The 20,344-nt window shown below is 36.5% G+C and overlaps 1 protein-coding gene and 1 long non-coding RNA gene across 3 annotated transcripts in view; both read right to left on the bottom strand.

Moving 5' to 3' along the window:
• Positions 1 to 248: 248 nt before the first annotated feature.
• Positions 249 to 5,156, bottom strand: LOC130550707 (uncharacterized). The gene is made up of 2 exons (XR_008962480.1): positions 1,823 to 5,156; positions 249 to 1,577 (listed from the first exon to the last, which is right to left on the bottom strand). It is a non-coding gene; the product is annotated as an uncharacterized LOC130550707 (long non-coding RNA).
• Positions 5,157 to 8,995: 3,839 nt separating this feature from the next.
• Positions 8,996 to 20,344, bottom strand: part of slc4a4a (solute carrier family 4 member 4a) — a 62,964-nt gene continuing 51,615 nt past the window's right edge. For both annotated transcript variants that reach the window (XM_057351308.1, XM_057351316.1), the window contains exons 16-27: positions 20,161 to 20,231; positions 18,875 to 19,060; positions 18,599 to 18,712; positions 17,970 to 18,131; positions 15,703 to 15,881; positions 15,269 to 15,341; positions 15,111 to 15,179; positions 14,474 to 14,647; positions 14,005 to 14,169; positions 12,552 to 12,645; positions 12,080 to 12,159; positions 8,996 to 9,110 (exon numbers count right to left, since the gene is read on the bottom strand). In XM_057351308.1, the coding sequence (XP_057207291.1) occupies positions 12,116 to 12,159; positions 12,552 to 12,645; positions 14,005 to 14,169; positions 14,474 to 14,647; positions 15,111 to 15,179; positions 15,269 to 15,341; positions 15,703 to 15,881; positions 17,970 to 18,131; positions 18,599 to 18,712; positions 18,875 to 19,060; positions 20,161 to 20,231 (1,331 nt within the window). In that variant the 3' untranslated portion in view covers positions 8,996 to 9,110; positions 12,080 to 12,115. The remainder of the gene's footprint in view (positions 9,111 to 12,079; positions 12,160 to 12,551; positions 12,646 to 14,004; positions 14,170 to 14,473; positions 14,648 to 15,110; positions 15,180 to 15,268; positions 15,342 to 15,702; positions 15,882 to 17,969; positions 18,132 to 18,598; positions 18,713 to 18,874; positions 19,061 to 20,160; positions 20,232 to 20,344) is intronic.

Below are 20,344 nucleotides of genomic sequence, written 5' to 3'. Positions count from 1 at the left end.
ACATTAACAGATAAAATATGAATAAATGGGCCACATTACAGTCTCTAAAAGACAGTGATAGGACCATCATAAAGACAGATTTGCTACTAGAAATTGTTATTATAAGCTTGTAACCTTACATGTGACTTATCTGTTTTGTTAGATTACATGACCCATGTTTGGTAGCTCAAACTAACAAGTTATTGCATTAGAAGAAATAAGCTTCTGGAATGTATTTCTTTGAGTATCAAAAGTACAGAGTGTACACATTCAAGTCAGCTCAGTTTTATTGTCATTCTGTTATATGTGGGGACATACAAAGAAATAATATGTCTCACAGGACCACGGTGTTTCACATTTAACACATAACTTAAACCAGGGATCTGCAACCCTGCTCCTGGAGAGCTACCATCCTGAAGATATCAGTTCCAACCCCAATCAAACACACCTGATCCATCCTATCAAAGTGTTCAGGGTTGCTGGATAAATACAGACAGATGTGCTGAAGAGGGGTTGGAGCTGAAGTGTGCTGGATGGTAGCTCTCCAGGAGCAGCGTTGGAGATTACAAATAACATTAAACATAACTATACATATATTATATAAACACATTTAAACTGACTAAGTCTAACCAATGAGCTAAGAATTAAGCTAACAATTCCTACCTGCAAAATATTCAATTTTCAATTGTATTTATATAGCGCTTTTCACAATTATCATTGTTGCAAAGCAGCTGTACATACATCATAATTTTAAAAAAGTATATGATATTAAGACACATGGTATTATTTCTTTATGCAATGTACACTGATGAAACTGAAATAAATGTTATCTTGGATTGTCAGAAACGGTCAATTATTTAATTGAAGTATATTTAATCTAGGTATATTATTATTTTAAATATTGTTAAATTACAATATACCAGAACAGTTTGCAATAATACCAAAACGTATGAAAAGAATATATTTGTTAAAGTTAAAGTATGGTAATTGTTAGTTGTCATCAGGTGGATTGCCCATCATCACAAGGATCTGGCTGAACTGGGAAGAGCATCAGGCCACAACCCGGAGCTTGGACTGGCGACCTCTGGTGTCTTCGGGAACTCCAGGACGGGGCATGGAAAACAAAACAAACTGATATTAGTGTAGAGGCCGCTCATAGAAAGTGTAAGAAAGTTACACATTATGATAAAAGAGAAACATACAAAGAAACTGTATAGATAAAATAGGTTTGTATAGCAGACAAGGATGTTACAGCAACAAATGAAGCATAATTGAAACCAGTGACCCTGAGCTACATATGCTTACATAAACACAGACACAACAACTTGAAGTGTGTAAACTAATATTGCTTACAACAATATAAGGCTGAATAATCATAATAATAATAATAATTTTAAATAAGCATTCATATATCCACCTGTGCAGTACATGGCTTGGTGCGCTTCAAGGCAGGTTGGTCCAAGTATATTTTGCCAAACAACTCCTTTGTTAATGTATGCAGTCCCGCAACAAGCAGATTCAGCTTCTGGTTTATTTATTATTATGTTGTCATCCAAATCAGCATCTGTCAAGCTTGTGAATCAACACAGGCACATAATCTGTTAAGGGCAAACATCCAAAGAAGAAAATCTTCAACAAAAGTGGCTTGTATTAGTAATATCTGAAATAAGACAATTATTTTCCCTTAAAATGAATTTTGTATCAATGGCTATTCCAATGAAAAATCCTAGAATGAGCGTCAGATCAAAAAGATTTGAGAATATTATTTAATATGTTAACTTGGAAGCATTGCGAAGCCCTTTACCTCTTGCAAATACAGCGTATTCCTGTTAACATAACTCACCTCGCTGGCCACTCTGTCTGTGCAAGCCTGACTGACTGTCTGTTGCCCTAAGCCATTTTCCCAACGAAACTATTTCTCATTCTCTTCTTCTGCGGTTTCTCTGCTTGTATTTCTCGGTGGCAGGTTTTGCTTCTTCCTTGTGCGTTTACCTTGCGTCAATGTCCGTGGCTTATGAGGTAAATTCACTGTAAGCTTAACGTAGTGTTTGGGTCACAACATCATGAATAATTCAAATAAAACGAAGGTGTGTTTTCATGTTGACACTGGCTGTTGTAACAGCTTGTAATCCTTCTTATGACTATTAATGCGGTGATGCGCGCCTTCGTTTTATTGTGAATATTCATTAATGTGTAGACGTGCACTGACCTAGCGGTTACGACAGCCCAGCTCACCAACTTCGCAACTTCCTTTAGAGGAGGAGCTCTTAACAACGGTGACGAAGAAGAACGTCAATCTTTATACGCTTGTGCCATCTAGTGGTTATTTGTGGTAACGATTAGACATGTAATACGCAAATGAAACATTTACATTAGAACCATAAACGCAAAGGAAATACGAATGCATTTTAAACAGAGCTCTTAGAATCAGCAATATCAGACAACACAGGAAACATAAATAGTGTGAATGAACATTTTATTGTCAAGTATGCTTACACGCACGCACGCACACACACACACACACACACACACACACACACACACACACACAAGGAATTTTGATTGCAGCTCCCAGAGTACAGATTCATTAAAACACATACAACGAATGAAAACAAACTCACAATACTAAAGAGAAGTGAATGATATGTCTTAACGGGATTATCGTTTAGCGGAACTAATTAAGACGGAACTGTTTTCATCCGGAGATATAAATATACGCACAGCTGAGCACTAATGTACTAATGCGCTTGCACTCTTTTTTGTGTGTTAAAATCAGACAGGTAAAGTTAACGAAGTGTGGAATAGTTTTCTTTGTTTTCTTGCACCTTTCTGTAGGTGGTTACTGTTGTACGTTTATTGCTTTAGCGTGTAAAGTATGGTGTGTTTGTTTACTTGTGATTCTGAATTGTATACCGCATGTTTATGCTTTATTTTTTGTGTTAGTTTGATTGATATATGATTGTCAGTTAACCGTTATATTCTTTTTTTTGGTGTTTGTTGTGATGTTACTATAACAGTTTGTTGATTGAGTCGTATAAAAGACAAAGATGCAATTATTTGTCAATATTTTCAGTTCTTATGTCTGATTTTTATTATCATTGTCGTCATGTTTGTCATTTATGACTTCTGAATAAACCCTTAGTGAGTGAAAAGAGCTTGTACGTGTGTTACTGGAGCAAGCCACGTAAAAACACATTAAAAATGCACCATAAACAATTACAATAGTATGATGCACATAGAATATGCACATGCGTATTTAGGCATGTGTATGTAAACTATGTTCTGTTGATCTCTTTCAGGCGAATTCACCACTTTGTCCAAAGATACTAGTAGTTTAAAGAAAAAACAGGATAAAGAGAAAAACAGTCTTTGTATGACAGGGACCTGTGAATAGTATTCCAACCTGAAAAAACTACAGTGTGATGGTAAAAATAGTCATTCATATGTGCTATTGTTTGTCTACCCAAAAGCATTGATATTCACAACAATAGCATTGATTTGTACAAAAAAAGAGCAATACTATGAAGCTTAAAAGAAAACTGAGTGTGTGTCCTGTCATTCTCTGGAGACACAACTTATTACCTTGCCACTCAGTCAGAACCTCTAACCCAGATGCCTTACCTCCAGTTTAGGGCATTGGAATTTAGAATAGGGATAAAGCCTTTCAGAGATGTGATACTCCATGCATTAATTTTATTGTACAAACATGGAAATGTGTATAATTATGTGATAATGAATTGGTGATGAGTCTTTTATAAAGACTGGAAATCCTTAAAGGTTGTTCCATTACTTATAACCAGTAAACAAAATACATAAAAGTTGTGATGTCTGTTACCAAGGACGGTGTTGGCTATGTGGAATTTATAAAAAAGTTTATGTGAATATTCTATTCCAAAAATGTAATTAATTTAGATTTATTACTAATGCACTTTTATAATTTAGCATTGTTGCAAAGCAGCTTTACAGTGAACGCATATTAGTACAGACAGTAAAGGCAAAATAAAAGGTATAGAAATGTAGGAAAAACATTACCATTACCTATTATTATGTATAATAATACATAATATTATTATGTCTAGCTGTAGCCTATTTACTGTATCCTAATTAATTTTGAACGTGTATGGCTGAAATCATTAATTTTCTAGTACATAATTGGCACACACCCCAGCACCTGAAAACAGTTTGTAATAATACACTGTTATTTATTGTGATTCAATTTGAAAAAAGGTGTTATGTGTCTTGAGTGCACAATGAAAAAAATGTGTTAATGGATTCACTGAACCTTGAAAAATATTACAGAACAATGCACAAAGATATCTCAGTATACCAGCTTCCAATACCAATAACGGGAGATCTTCTGTACACTGACCCTGGTTCGAGCCCCTTCTGGGATGGAAAGCCTTTCTGTGTGGAGTTTGCATGTTCTCCCAGTGTCGGTGTGGATTCTGTACACCTAGCAAATCATCCATACAAAACTGTTGCTTTCTTTTTTGTTTTTTTAACGATCAAACAAGTCATAAGTTAGTTTGGCTGTATGGTCATCAAAAAGTTGGCCATCCTGTTGCTCACCCCTCCATACCTAAACAACTAACACACTGGAAATAAAGAAGACAGAGGTGAATGCCAATATGTGATAACAAATAACCAATAAAAACATTGACTTCATTCCACTACACACAGGTTGCCTTTATAAGTCTTAAGGATGTTATGAAAGTAGCTCACTAACAAAAAATGAATGCATTGGGGTTGACATATGAATATTGATATTCGTTTACTTTTTAACATGTAAGTAAAAAGACTTGTCTATAGAAATGTGCTACATTATAAGTGTTTGTGAAAATGTTATTTGGAGAGAATATGCAATTAAACTTACACAATTTATATTTTGATGCTGAAAATGGCCATGACATTCAGCATTTAAAAAGTCAATTTAAACAATAGTTAATTTTTTAATTAGTATGTAATCATTCTATAGTTGTAGACTACTTATGCCCACAAAATACATTGTTCAGAATATATTTTAGATAAAATCTTGCAATTTAGAAGCCTAGTCTGTTGGTTCTGTTTGTTTGAGCAATACCACCACGCCAGTAGGTGGTGGTAAAGCTCCGTGGTCCAATGTGCATGCACAAAACCACGTGTTAACACGTAATTACGTGTTAACACGTAGTTTAAAACGACGTGTTAACACGCAATTACGCGTTAACGCGCAATTACGTGTTAACACGTACTACGTGTTAACACGCAATTACGTGTTAACGCGTAATTGCGTGTTAACACGTTAGTTTCACACGTTTTGGCCTTAATGGCCTTCCATACGCTGCTGGCGTTGCCCCCATAGAGTCATTCCATGACGCAGTGTTGAGTTCCCTCGAAAGGGAACTAGCACAGAACATTTGGAACCTCGGACAGGGCAGAAGGTTCATTCTCCAACATGACAATGATCCTAAGCACACAACTAAAACAATTCAAGAGTGGCTTATGGACAACTCTGTCTATGTCCTTGAGTGGCCCAGCTAGTGCTTGAACCCAACTGAACATCTCTGTAGAAACCTGAAAATGTCTGTCTACTGATGATCTCCATCCAACCTGACAGAGTTTGAGAGGATCTGAGGAGAAGAATGACAGAAAATTGCCAAATGCAGATGTGTAAAGCTTTTCACATCATACCCAAAAAGATTTGAGTCTGTAAAGACGATTTAACCATTTTCTGAGTTGAGGGTATGAATACTTATGCAATGTACTTATTTTTGTTTTTTATTTTTAATAAATTTGCAAAGCTGTCAAAAAATCCGTTTTTTGTTTTGTCATTATTGTGCATGGAGTGTAGATTAATGTAAAAAAATTTTTTTAAAGTAGTTTAAGATAAGGCAGCAGCATAACAAAATGTTAATAAAATGAAGGGGGATGAATACTTTTGCAAGCCACTGTATAACATGTCCCCTTTGGCCAAAGTACAGACACAGCCCCTGGGTCATTGCTTTCAACTGAGGATAAACAGGTTAAATCTGGGTTCAAGATCTGGTTCTGGAGAGTTGGGGTCCTTAGGCTGGCTGGAGGAGAGTTCGATGATGGCTCTGTGGGGGACATTCATACACTCCGATGGATAACTGGATGAATCGCTCTAGCCCCACGTTTTCGGCTTATTAGTTCCCTTTTCAGCTTATTAGAAATTGATGTGAATATACTGTCTTACAAATAATTCATTAGATCTAACATTAATCTCTTGAATTTAAATTTAAATTATGAATATTTTGACATATGACATGCAATATATCATTTGTTGATCTGATGTCGATCTGATGTGATGTTCAGTCCACTATGAAAGACAGCAGAACATTGGGGTAAAAGGACAAAAGAAAGTTTCAGTGCCGCCCATGTGTGCAAATGAAACATTCAATTCATACTACTAAACTGCTTAATGACTAATAAATAAAATCAGTTCCTCTGTATTCCTTTTTAAACAGAAAATTGAATGGCGAATAAGTACACAGACCATAAGCAATCCAAGCTGTTTTTCAGTCTGTGAACCTTTTTTCCACTTTAAGACATCTATTGATTAGAACAGACAATACATCTCTAGTGTATTGCATAACCAGACAAAGAAGACCACCTCTTTCTTCTGTCTGGCTCAGTTCTGATGCAGTACACAGCAATAGAATGATAAAAGAACCACCTGGATTGGTTTGAAAATACGGAACTGAAAGCCTCGTGCAGCTTGCCAAAGCCACTATAACACATTCATACTGAGCATCTAAATGGACTTTGTTAGTTGTGCTAAACATAAAACAGCATAATTATTGTATGCATGTTATGGATATTATTGTTAATTGTAACTATTATTATTATTATTATTATTATTATACTAGTAGTAGTAGTAATATATTATTTGCATTTATATGTATTTTATAAATCAACATTATCCAAAATCATTATTTTCCTCCTGTTTAATGTTTTTTTTTTACTATATAAAGATATCTCATAGTTCCCCAATTAATGTCCGTTTTAGACTTCTTCCAACCTCTCCATCCAATTACTGTCTCTTTGTCTGTGAAATAGAAAGCTTTCCTCTCTAGAGTATAGATTACTGAGCTACTCTCAGCACTTTGGTTCATTAAAGTCCCACAAAGCATGTTAACCTTATTCTACATCTATAGACCCTTCAATCTTTTACAATTCTTATTTGTAGAGTATGACTTTCATCTGTGTAATGTTTATTTTGAACACTAGATGGGGAGATTGTGTCATAGTTAATGTAAGCCAAGCAACTGTCCATGGCTGGTATAAAAAACTCAATCACACCATTTGAATGTAAATTATGAGTTATTTTAGACTATTTACATATTTTAACCTTAACCCTCTTAAACCTTCAGGCAGCATTTTAAAGTATGTAACATGTATTGAGAAAATAGCTGTGTGTCACAAAATATTAAAAAATTAGACCACTCGCACACAGACAATAATGAACACAGAGAGAAACGAGACCATTTAATAAATTCTGTTCATTTTTAATATTCATTTCCTTTGAAAAATATAAACTCTAAAATAATTTCAGCTGCTTCGTTCTAAAAGTCACAAAACTTGATTAAAAATGTGTCAGTGTTACACACACTACAATTAATATTTAGCAATGTTTAAATGTTCAAGAACATTCCCAGACATGCTTTCAAAATATATTTCATCTGTTTCAGCTAGGTACCCCCCAAAATATAAGTTTTTTAAAAATTCAATCTTATACTTACAAGGTTAAAGGACGCTGATATTTAAATTGCTACATATAAACATCTATATATTTCAGTTTGTTGTTGAAAGTGGGAAAGATATGAAATTAAATTTAAATCAACATATAATACTTGATATAATATAATACGTGAAATATAAAAGATCAAGGCTCAGGGATAACATGTTTGGGACATGAGCACTGCATTTGCTACACCTGGAAAGCGCATTCTCTTTCCCAGTATATTGCCATCTTCATTCAGATATGACTGTATCAAATTCTTGATTTGCGACACTCACGTTCTCACTTTTACAAATGACACAGCTTACAATATAACATTCATTCATTGACTAAAAATCACTTAAATAATGCACAAATAATAAAAAAGTGTATGTTATAAGAATTTTATAAGACAATATCAAGGATCTAAAATAACTTAATGTATTATTGCAGTTATTGCAGGTCTAAGCCACTTGGGTAAATCATTTGCAGGACAAGCAGATCCTGGGTTTACACATGTAGACTTACAGAAGGTTTGCATGGTTTCACTCAAATGCCCAGTAACATCTGAAATTACTTACTAGGCTTTATCATTATTACTCTTATTAAAACATTTTGGGAATTAGGCATAAATGTCATTTTGTTAAAGGAAACAAATGAAATATATTAGCAAAATATAAATGACAAAATCTGTAAAACAGCAGGATCATTAGCAATAGTTCATTATTTTAATATCAATAACATTAACCATCATTAACAGGTTAATCAATATCACAATACACTATTTCATAAGTGTTCTCTATTTCACCATAATATAATTTCTTGAATAATTTGTTCAAGATGTACACTTAAAAATCAACATTAAAATCTCATGCTGTGCAAAAAAAATAAAGGTACTCCATTTTACATAATGCCTACTATGTAAAAGAGAGGTAGAGCAAAAATGAAAAATAGTGACACTAAGTGAATTTGGTAGAAAGATCAGTACTATGTTGAATTGGATGAATAATAAAAGGGGTAATTCTTTCCCTGCTGTGGAAACACAGCTACAGCATTGCTCAGCACATACGTGAAACAATTAATTGAATTGCATAGTAGTTTAGGGATTACAAATTGCAAACCATAGTAATTACAGTAAGTGAGTGGAAGACAAGCATTTCTCAAGTCATTCTTAACACCTCACAGAAAGTATCTTTCATGGGAAAAAGTCTTTAGAAAAACCCTTGGCAAACTGGCTTTCTGCACATTGAAAGAACATAGTGGGATAAAAGATCTTAAAAAATCTGTCGCAGTCTGGAAGAAAAGTTAGATGGACGTCTCAGACCCACGACTCCTCCAGTAGTAACCATTGTTGTCATCTGGATCCATGTCTATTCTAATCTGAGGCACATTTAACCGCAGTCTCTCTGAACTGAAAGACATCCATTAGCAACAACATGAGCAAACATTCATCTTTTAACTTAACACTAGTTATTTGTTAACATTTGCTAAAACCTTGTTGTTATGTACAGACGTGCTCAAATTTGTTGGTACCCATACAGCTCATTGAAATAAGGCTTCATTCCTCCTGAAGAGTAATGCAATTAAAAGCTATTGTATCATGTATACTTGCATGCCTTTGGTATGTCATAGAATAAAGCAAAGAATGTCAGGTCCCGGGTCTGAGCACCTGTTTGTTTTGTTCTTTGTCGAGCACATGGTGCGGTTTGACAGCTCACAATGTGCTTGGTGTCTGAGTTGATTACCCTGCCCCCTCCTTTCACTATTACCCGCTCATTATGGTTTCACTCTCCTCACCTGGTTTCACTTTAGCTTTACTCTCTCCCCTCTTGGTTGCTCATCACGCTCTGATTTCCTCTTCTATATTACTCCCGGGTTTTCCTCTGTCCTGTGTTGGTCCGTTTATGTTGGTTGAGTGTCGTTCCGCTGAACATTATCTGGGAATCAAGCCTTCCTAATCACTCTCTGTGTCTACGCTCCAGCGCTAGTTTATATGCATGGTGCCTGCCTTTCGCCTGTCTACAGTTCCGGCTCAACCCTTCCATTCAGTGAGAACCAGACCCCTGATGTGTCGTCTAGTGGAGGCGTTTTCTCCTCGACGCTGCTGTGGTTGGGTTCTTGTCGAGGTTCGTCTAGGACCTTGCCTTGTGGATATCCGTCTAGTACCTTGCCTTGTGGATATTGGTCTAGTACCTTGCCTTGTGGATATCCGTCTAAAACCTTGCCTTGTGGAGACTCGCCTAGAAACTTACCTTGTGGATCTTTGTCCAACAACTTACCTTGTGGAGATTCGCCTTGCAACTTACCTTGTGGGTAATTGTTCAAGAACTTGTCTTGTGAATGTTTGGCTAGCAACGTGCCTTGTGGAATCTTCAGAAATTTACCCTATGGAATTACAGGATTCTTACTCCATATTGTGAGACTGTTATGTTGGACTCTGCCATATTATTTAAGTGTGGTTGTTTCAGGAAGAACAATTGTTTTTGTAACTCCTCAATACTGAGTTCCACATTACATACGATGTGGTGGGAACTTCATTTCTGGTTTATCCCCCTGTAATATTATTATACCCATTTCCCCCATAGTATACGGCAGAGCGCCCTTGCCCCTTACTTACCTTTTGCACCTGAACTGGGCTAAGACCCTCTGCCTTGGCGGTCTCATCCCTGAGGTTTTGCCTGTACTTTGGTGTTATTTACGATATTGTAATAAAGACTTATCCTTCATCAGTCAGAGTATTTCATGACGAAGAAGCTGTGGAAAGAGATGAATTATTGCTTTTTCTACAAAGATATTCTAATGGCCTGGACACATTTGTTGGTACCCCTTAGAAAAGATAATACATAATTGGATTATAGTGATATTTCAAACGAATTAGTATCACACATGTATCCAATCTTGTAATCAGTCAATCAGCCTATTTAAACAGCGAAAATTAGTCACTGTGCTGTGTGCACCACACTGAACATGGACCAGAGAAAGCAAAGGATGGAGTTGTCTGAGGAGCTCAGAAAGGAAATAGACAAGCATGGTACAGGTAAAGTCTACAAGACCAGCTCCAAGCAGCTCGATGCTCCTCTGACAACAGTTGCATATATTATTAAGTTTAAGGTCCATGGAATTGTAGCCAACCTCCCCGGGCACAGCCGCAAGAAGAAAATCGACCCCAGATTGAACGGAAAGATCAATCTGTTGAAAAAGAACCAAGGATAACTGCCAAAGAGATACAAGCTGAACTCCAAGGTGAATGTATGTCAGTTTCTGATCGCACCATCCGTCGCTTTTTGAGCAAAAGTGGGCTCCATGAAAGAACTTTCGAAAGGAAAAACATAAAGCCAGACTAGAATTGCTGTTAAAATTCATATGTACAAGCCACAATCCTTCTGGGAGAATGTCCTTTGGACAGATGAGTCAAAACTAGAGCTTTTTGGCAAGTCACATCAGCTCTGTTCACAGTCGAAAAAATCAAGCTTTCAAAGAAATGAACACCATACCTACAGTGAAACATGGAGAAGGTTCGGTTATGTTTTGGGGCTGCTTTGCTGCATCTGGCACAGGGTGCCTTGAATCTGTGCAGGGCACAATGAAATCTCAAGACTATCAAGGCATTCTGGAGCGAAACGTACTGCCCAGTGTCAGAAAGCTCCGTCTCACACAAAGGTCATGGGTCATCCAACAGGATAATGACCAAAACACACAGCTAAAATCACCCAAGAATGGATAAGAACAAACATTGGACTATTCTGAAGTGGCCTTCTATGAGTCCTGATCTGAATCCTATGGAACATCTATGGAAAGAGCTGAAACTTGCAGTCTGGAGAAGGCACCCATCAAAACTGAGACAGCTGGAGCAGTTTGCTCAGGAAGAGTGGGCCAAACTACCTGTTAACAGGTGCAGAAGTCTCATTGAGAGCTACAGAAAACATTTGCTTGCAGTGATTGCCTCTAAAGGTTGTGCAACAAAATATTAGGTTAGGGGTCCCATCATTTTTGTCCATGACATTTTCATTTGTTTTATTATTTACAATATTATGTTGAATAAGAAATCAAAAGTAAAGTATGATTTCTATTAAATATGGAATAAACAATGGTGGATGCCAATTACTTCTGTCAGTTTCAAGTTATTTCAGAGAAAATTGTGCATTCTTTGTTTTTTTTGTGGAGGGGTACCAACAAATTTGAGCACGTCTGTATATCATTTGAGAATCAGTCAAGAAGTAAGGTAAGAATAACTACCTATTATTACGAAATAATAGTGATTTCACACCTTCTGTGTGAAACAATAAACTTGTTGTTGGACACTCCATAAACCAAAGTAGGACCTTAAAAATCCCCAGTTATGTACTCTTTAACAATAACATAAGCTTTAGAGATTCTTACATTGACATTGGGCTGGTTTCAAAGTAGCGACGCTTTTCAGCATGATGAATATCGGTCAAGAAATGAAGGGGACTTTTCTCCTGCAAGAATTAAACACAGGGTCCATTTTTAGCACAGGCCTAGCCTAATGTCTAGTTAAAAACAGACACCATAAACCATCATCATGCTTTTAGCAAGTGTCAGCAAATCGGTATCAAAAAGCATCCCAAATCCAAGTCATGCATGCCTCAAATATGCAAAGTCACAGTAAACTGAAACTCAAAAGTGAGAGAAACAAAAATGATTATGACAAGACAAGAAGGGGTCAAGAGAAGCTGTCAAACCCCATAGAAAACTGACAAACACCACAGACATAATGTAAAAGAAGAATTAGTGGCACCACAAAGAAGAAAAAGCAAAACAGACATGCTGAATCATCAAAGTGTTAGAGAGCATCTCATTGATTAAGGGTCCCCAGGTCGGCTCTACTCACTGTCAGAGGCCTTTTCACCCAAAAAAGGCTCTTGCTCCATCATGTCCATTGGGATTTTAATGCTGGGGACGTTGTCATTGAAAGGATAGTCAGACTGCACAAGAAGACATGGCCAAAAAGCTTAAAAAGCTGAACAACAGTACTTGAAACACAGTATCAAACCCACCACAAAACATTTTTTTGATGTCTGGTGTTAAAAGCCTGGACTGGCCCTTTTCATTTTGTGACTTCATTATCATCAGCACTTCTCAGTAAGATACAAAGTACAGTTCAATGAGATAAATATTCTTGTTAGTAAACAGATTAGGTATACAGTATAATGTATAAAGTAAAAAAGGCTGCTCCAACAGTAAGTTTCTAGCAGTTATAAAACTAAAAAGTGACTATGATGGATGATTTATAATTTATGTCTCTTAGTATTTAATTAGTATCAGTAAGATTAAATTAATAAAAATAGACAAAATGTATGTAAAATTTGTATCTAATGAAAAATAAAATCAATAAATACAGGGCATTACAATTTAACCACCTTTCTAAAGCTTGAAGTCTTTATTATACTATTACTACACAGTAGGGTTGCACGGTGTACCGGTGCTACGGTAGCATCGCGATGCCTCTCTATTTTTGAAACGGTAGTATGGTAGTACTGTAGTTAATGTTGCATATGTGCATTAATATTTATTTGAACACTTACATCTGCCTTTTTGCGGTGTTTATCTCCTAAATGAATGTGTGTTTTGAATGTCTCGGACGAGTTAATGATTCAAATTGGCGATTTGAACGAGTTGGTTAAATGATTCACTAACTCAGTGGAAAATTGACGCAACCTACTGGCCGTCTTAGTTCTGCATTTAAAGTACGCCTAATATTTCCCTTTATAAAGACTGCTGTATCAATTAAATTTGTCCCACATTTGAATTAGTTCCTACGTGAAAAATGATCTAGTGTACTTTAGTATTTACTACAGTAAACTACTAAAACTCATAGATACTAGTGTTTTTGAGTCTTATCATAGTACATATTTAAGTATACTATAGTATTTACAAATGACTAAATGTAAATGTATTTGCTACAACTTATCCAATTACTACAGTTAATACAACAACATATTCTAGTGCAAAGTATAATACAGTTTACTATAGTAAATACAAAATGTTTAATCTAAATCTGTGTTTTTTGTATAGATTTGAATTATATGGCACAGCATCGTGATACTACTTGGTATCGAGATACTTCAGCTGGTATAGTATCGTAAGACATGTTTATGGTACCGTGACAACCCTACTACACAGTATCATCAGCAACAAAAGATCATGTTTATTCAGCTCTATCTCAGGAAAGCAAATCGTACTAAAAGGTATGAATGACACTGTGTGAACTCATATGAATCAGACACCTTGTAATATAGTTACAATTGCTGTGAGATTGTGTTCGTATATATCAAGACACTCACGTCTTCCATATCACTGTCTACGCTCCCTTGTTTCTTCTTTTTCTTTTTTTTCTCATCCTCTTTCTTTTTCTTGTCCTTCTCAGGTATGACATCATCCAGAAAGCTGAGGTCATGCTGAGAAAAGACATAGTCCAAAGCCTTCCTCACAGCAACCAAAGCCAAGATCTGACCAATGAAAACAAAGGATGTTTAGTCACTCATAAACATTTTCACAACACATTATCAAAATGCTAGCAGAACATTGTTTACATTGGAAGGGTTGGAAGACTGCTGCATGAGAGGATGCTAGACAAGTTATGTCAGTTAATGAAGCAGGTGCACATCCCTACATAAAACCACCTTTGCAGTATCGTACACTTTAATTAATTTCTCTGTGTAAAAAAATCTTTATTTTGTAAAAGACATTCAAAAAGACAAGTAACTAATTTTCACAAATCGGCACTCCTAAAAAAGCTGACAAGTAACTAACCATAACTGGAAAGATGATGGCAGCCACAGTGGATTTAAGCAGCCATAGAAGTGCAAGGCAGAGCAGTTGCACAAAGGTGAAGAGATGGACCTTTCTCAGTGGCACATGCCGCAGGTAGATCAGATCTGGCTGGTGTTTGGCAGGCATGAGGAGCAGCTTCAGCCGGTCCATAAACTGAGAACAAAATAGCAGAAATTGAAATGCCTTAGTGTACAGTCAGTATTTCAGCAGTTCAAACCTTTTAAATTAAGCCAGTTTGAATGACCTCCCTGTCTTGTTATTTTGTTTATAGTTAAATATATAAAAAAATACACATATTTACAGGGCTGGACTTGGAAGAATTCGCATTTACAATACGTCCGTCTAACCGACCAACGCCTCCGTCACGGCCCCATAGGTTAGCGGCAAATGCATCCGTTACGGCCCCATACATTAGCGGCCCACCGGGAAAACGCCCGGTATGCCAGATGGCCAGTCCGCCCCTGCATATTTATTTAAAATATAGCCTGCTTTCAACATCTATTTTCTAAAGTAGATTCTAAGCGTGTCCCATTTTAATATAATTTAAGAAACTGAACTGTTTTTAAATTTCAGAAACTGAATTTGAAATCCATCTGGGTGCCTAATGGTAACCCACCTGCACTCCATTGAGCGAAGCAACACCCATGTAGAGGAAAACTCCATACAGCACCGGCATGGGTATAAACTATGTGAAAGAAATTAAATCATTCTATACGTAAAATAATAAATCTCATTACAATAGTGCAAGCCTTATATTACTGGCTGAATCATTACCTTGAGGATAGGAGACATAAAGACAGATAAACCGGTGAGAATAAAGACAAAGACACCAGTGACTCGCTGTTCCCTAAATGAAAGGAAAAAATGATATTATATATAATATATACACAAATTTGACTACATATGTCTAATTATAAATAATAATTATATTTATTCACAATGCCTGATAATTACATGACCCAAATACTGCTGGTTGTGTTTTGGACAGAGCTTGTGTACATTTGTTCAGCTTATTGATACAGCTGTATCAATAAAGCCCCCTGGAATTTAATAAAACAAGCAGCCTTTTTAACAGGCACCCCACTGAGCCAACCTCTGAGCTAACCTCTGCTGTGTTGTGCGCAGAAATAGTGAGAGACATTCATATTTTAAATTTGTACAAAAATTCACCTGAATTCGGTTCATCTTTCAAATGCTTTAGAACTTACCTGACACCCAAAAATTTGGGCTGCTCTCCAGGGGCAGAGGTCTCTGTCTCCATCTTTAAGCTGTCAATGTGAGCGATGGAAATAACCGTAGCAGCTACATACCAGGGCAAACCCATAAAAGAGCACACTGCCAGCAGAACAGCTACCCAGAACAGGTCGAGATGGTATCCTGCACCTTTCTGATGAAGATAAAAAAAGTTGTTACAACATTGCCAAGGTATTGCGTGTATCAATCAATACTTATAACAATCATGATTGTGTGAATTGATATTATCATAATTTCATCATACTTAAAAAATGCCTTAGGTTGCTTGAGTGTTATGCACACACATCTCAAAAATACGCTTAAAAATGTTGCAGAACAAAAGTACAGGTACAGTGTACCCGGCCCTCGATGTAATCTGTTCCGGCCCTTCAAGTAGCATAGTGTGAAAAAGAATCTCTAGAATAAATTTAGTTCAGTCGGGGACGGACCATACAAAGTGACGCGCGCCTGTTCCATTCAGCACGAGCTGCAGCAACACCAAGCAGGAGTCACGTGACGTTAGGCGAGTAGCGCGACTCGCAAGCCTTCTCTCCTGTGGGACGCGGTGAACAGGACGATGACGGATGATAACTTTTATTAGTTTCATTTCTGACATTTTGCTAGCACGAATAGGACCAACATTTCAAAAGTACAGAGGCAAGGGCGGAGGATAGCGCGTCGGAGAATAGCGCCTGTGTAGGTTCATGTTGTTTCACTCACTGAAGTTTCCTTTTTTGTTGTGCAGTTTAACATACAACATCAGCATGTTTAAATGTAGGAAAAAACTTTGGGTGTCTTTGTCTTATTGGGTAAAAATACAACATACACGGCCCTAAGATTGAATCACGGATTTCAGGCATTAAACAGATTTTGCTGTATAACGCGGAATGGCACAGAATCTTGCAAATGTATTATGTAAGATTCTATTATTTTCATTTTTCCCTGTATGGTTCAACGTACTGTATCTACTGCAGGTTTTTAATATAGTTTATAAGTGAATACTGTAGTATACTGAAGTATCTTTTTCATGTGGGCAAATATATTACTATTGTATAGTGAAGGACGAAAAATGCAGAATGCAGAAAAATTAAAACAGAAAAAACGGAATTTGGGAAAAAATCAAACGGATTTCTTATTGTTGTTGTGTCATCCCTCATATTGCAAGCCATATCTCTCCGGCCCCTCATTTGGGATGCTTTTCATGAACTGGCCCCCATGACAAACTAATTGAATTACCCTGGTGTACAGTGTCACAGGGGCAGTGTTATTCACACAGAGATGAAAATACAACTTCCACGGCGAAGCATTATAGTGAGAGGACACATGGTTTTAAAGCCATTCTCACATTACAGACCAGAAGAGAATGAATGGGTTGCTTTTGTCTGATTTTCAATTCTACTTTGTTCTCCTATTCAGAATTTGTTCCTATTTGGAACAACAGTGCAACGGTTGAATTAAACCGCGTAGGGAAGCACAATGAGTTTGAATGATAAGAAAATATTATGAAAATTTAAATTTAAAAATTTATTTATTTATTCATTTATTTATTAGATATTATTTATTATAATGATCTTGCTTGGTCTATACACACCATGCACTGTGCTTTGTTTTACCTTTCTGTGTTTTTCTTATTTGCTCCTGTAAAGCTGCTTTGGAACAATGCACATTGTGAAAAGCGCTATATAAATAAAATTGAATTGAAAATAATTCCCAATTATCTCAAGACATGCTCAAGGTAACATCTTTCAGTATATTATCACAAACTTCATTTTCAATTTAATATAAAAATGTACGGTTACACATTTTAAAGTTCCCGTGTTACAGTTATTACTGAGTAATAAAAATGAACTACATATACGTACTATAGGAAAATGGTTTGGTTTAGGGTTAGTTACATGTTACTATGCATAATTTATAGTAAATACATTTAACATGTGTAACAAGGGCACCGTAAAATAAAGTGCTACCAAATGCACAAACATTCATTTCTTAATTTTGGTGTTATTTTTTATTCTAGCTTGCACCAGTATCTCTAACCATCTGTTTTTGACCCAAACTGCTGACTTTAAATCTCCAGACAAAAGATTAAAAGCCTCTATTTGTCAGAAACTTTCTATAAATATGTCAGTATGATTGCCCACGGCACTGCAAGTATTTCCTGTGGTCCTGGGTGGTTCAAAGTAAGCGTGCTAAACCATCTGGTTTGGGAGAGAATTACACAGCAGACTCACGGCAGGTCTACCTTGAGCTTGTGCTCCTTGCGATTGACGATGACAGCGGTGATCTGCTGATCCATGAAGAGCAGGATGGTGACCAGCAGGGCGGGCAGAGCAGCTGCCAGGTACACCCACCAGGGGTTACCTCCAAACGGCAGTACAAACCAGCCACGGTTTGGGCTTGTTGGCTTGAAATGTGAGAGAAGAGTGGTTTGAAGATCAAAGAAGTTTGCAGTCAAGACATTTGGCGTGGGTGATCAATAAAATATATTCTGTCATTTTCTCACACTCATGTCACCCATGCCGTTTTTCCATTGAACACAAATGGTTTCTAAAACGTCTAAAAAAAGTTTTTTTTATTTGTATGGTATTACAGAGTTCCAAAGAAAAGCAAAGCTGCATTTATGTTGTGTCTACATTCAGAATGTAAAAAGTTCCCAAAACTAATATTGTTTTTCCACCATAACTTGACAAGAGTGACAAAAGCCATAAAGAATAATTCTTCAAAACTGTGTACTTTTGTGTTCGTCTGAAAAAAATCAGCATATAGTTTTGGAACAATGAGGGTAAATAATGACATATTTATATATTGTATACCCTATTCCTTCAATAGAACAGAACATGATAAAAGAACATGCCTTGACAACGTGCTTACCTTAAATTCAGTTGGCACTATGAGCTTTGGTGTATCCACTCCAATAAGAGCATCCACACCACAAAAGATCAAAATGGCCAGGATAATGGCAAAGTCACTTATAAGCTTCCTCACCTAAATAAAAAAAAAACATTTAGGAATCAAGAAGTGTGAATTTCATCCACTTGTACTGTCCTCTACCTCTGTAGTATCTCCATGAGATTGGCAAACCCATCACAGTTACGCTACAGGTCGACAGAGGCAACATACAGTAGCAAGTGGAGCTAGCCTACTTACAGTCGTAGGAAAGTACGCGCTGGTCTTGAATTTCTTCAAACACATGGAGCAGGTGTAGGTGCCAAAGAAGAGGATGAAGGACATAAGGGTGACATCGGGGATGTAGTCACAGGCCTTGCCTACCAACTCCCCTCCATATTTCAGGCAGTCCTTTTTCGTTAGGGATGACCAGCTGGCATTTAAGCGCTGCATGAATGACACACAATTTCATTAGAAAAACTTGACTAGAAGATCATCTCTACAGATGTTTAGATACAATTTATATTGTATGGGGATTTTTATTAAAGCATGTGAACATTAACGCTACAGTAAGGCACAGTAGACGTGCATGGGTTCAGGCAAATATCACAATACACACTGTTTTCAAAAGTATAGCCGAAAGATTTAAGCGTTACATGACATATGACTTGTGTGATAAAATAGCTTCTATGCTATAATATCATTATAACACCTCTAACCCAGTAACTTACAAACAAGAATACAATTTTACACACAAACAACACAGGTGCTTTAATTCAAATACATGCTTGACATAAATCCTATGGATCTCTGACACTGTTTACCTCCATTCCATCATGCCACAAATGCTATCAATTGAGCTTTTATTAAACCCAGAACATTCCTTTAAGCTGAAAGACATTTCTCTTATGAAAGCAGAAATTGTGTTGTCTTTAAACTCTTCGAGGTTGTACACTGCTTGTGTTATTGTTCGGATTTAAACAAAGGGTGTGAAACAAGACCTATGCCTCATTCAGGAGAAGTCACAAAGATGTTGGCAAGAATTTGGGAATTATGTTTCATTGATCTCAAACTGAGGCAACCATCTGAATGTGGCTATTGTCAAAAAACCTTTTCTCTACTATTTACAATAGAAATCGTGGTAGCAGACATCTCTGTTGTAGCGATGAGTTTAGAAGGGAACAGGATATTAGCCAGATCAGGAAAGAAAGAACACAGCCACTAATTTAAGGATTAAAATGATTACATGCTTTTCCTGAATACAGTATACCCAGCACAATGAAGTTTTCTCTAGTATAAAGTTCCATTTGGTAACCTCAATGAATCAAGAAAATCCAATTTAGACGTTGGTAGTTGATAGACTAATACGCTATATATGTCCTATGGTGTAACGGCAAAAAAAAAACTTGCAATAAAGATAAATCTCTCTTATGCTCTTATATGATAAATATAAATATTCATAATTTAAAATAATGTAAGATTAACAGTTTGTTATGTCACCATAGGATACAATTTATTTGTCAACTACCAACTTATATTTTACTTACTGTATCACTGTAATTTACAGTCCAGACCAATGTTGGATCCAGTGGATCCATGTACACATCCGAAGAATTCACTGAAAAACAAAGATTAAGTGGACCTTAGAAAGAACCATACGGTATATGTACATAGTATATTTCAAATGCGGCAGAGATCATTTTTGTATACAGAATTTTATCCAAAGCAACA

This window comes from Triplophysa rosa, linkage group LG2 (genome assembly GCF_024868665.1).
Source record: "Triplophysa rosa linkage group LG2, Trosa_1v2, whole genome shotgun sequence".
NCBI classification, from domain to species: domain Eukaryota; kingdom Metazoa; phylum Chordata; class Actinopteri; order Cypriniformes; family Nemacheilidae; genus Triplophysa; species Triplophysa rosa.
This window is presented reverse-complemented; position numbering and strand designations above follow the sequence as displayed.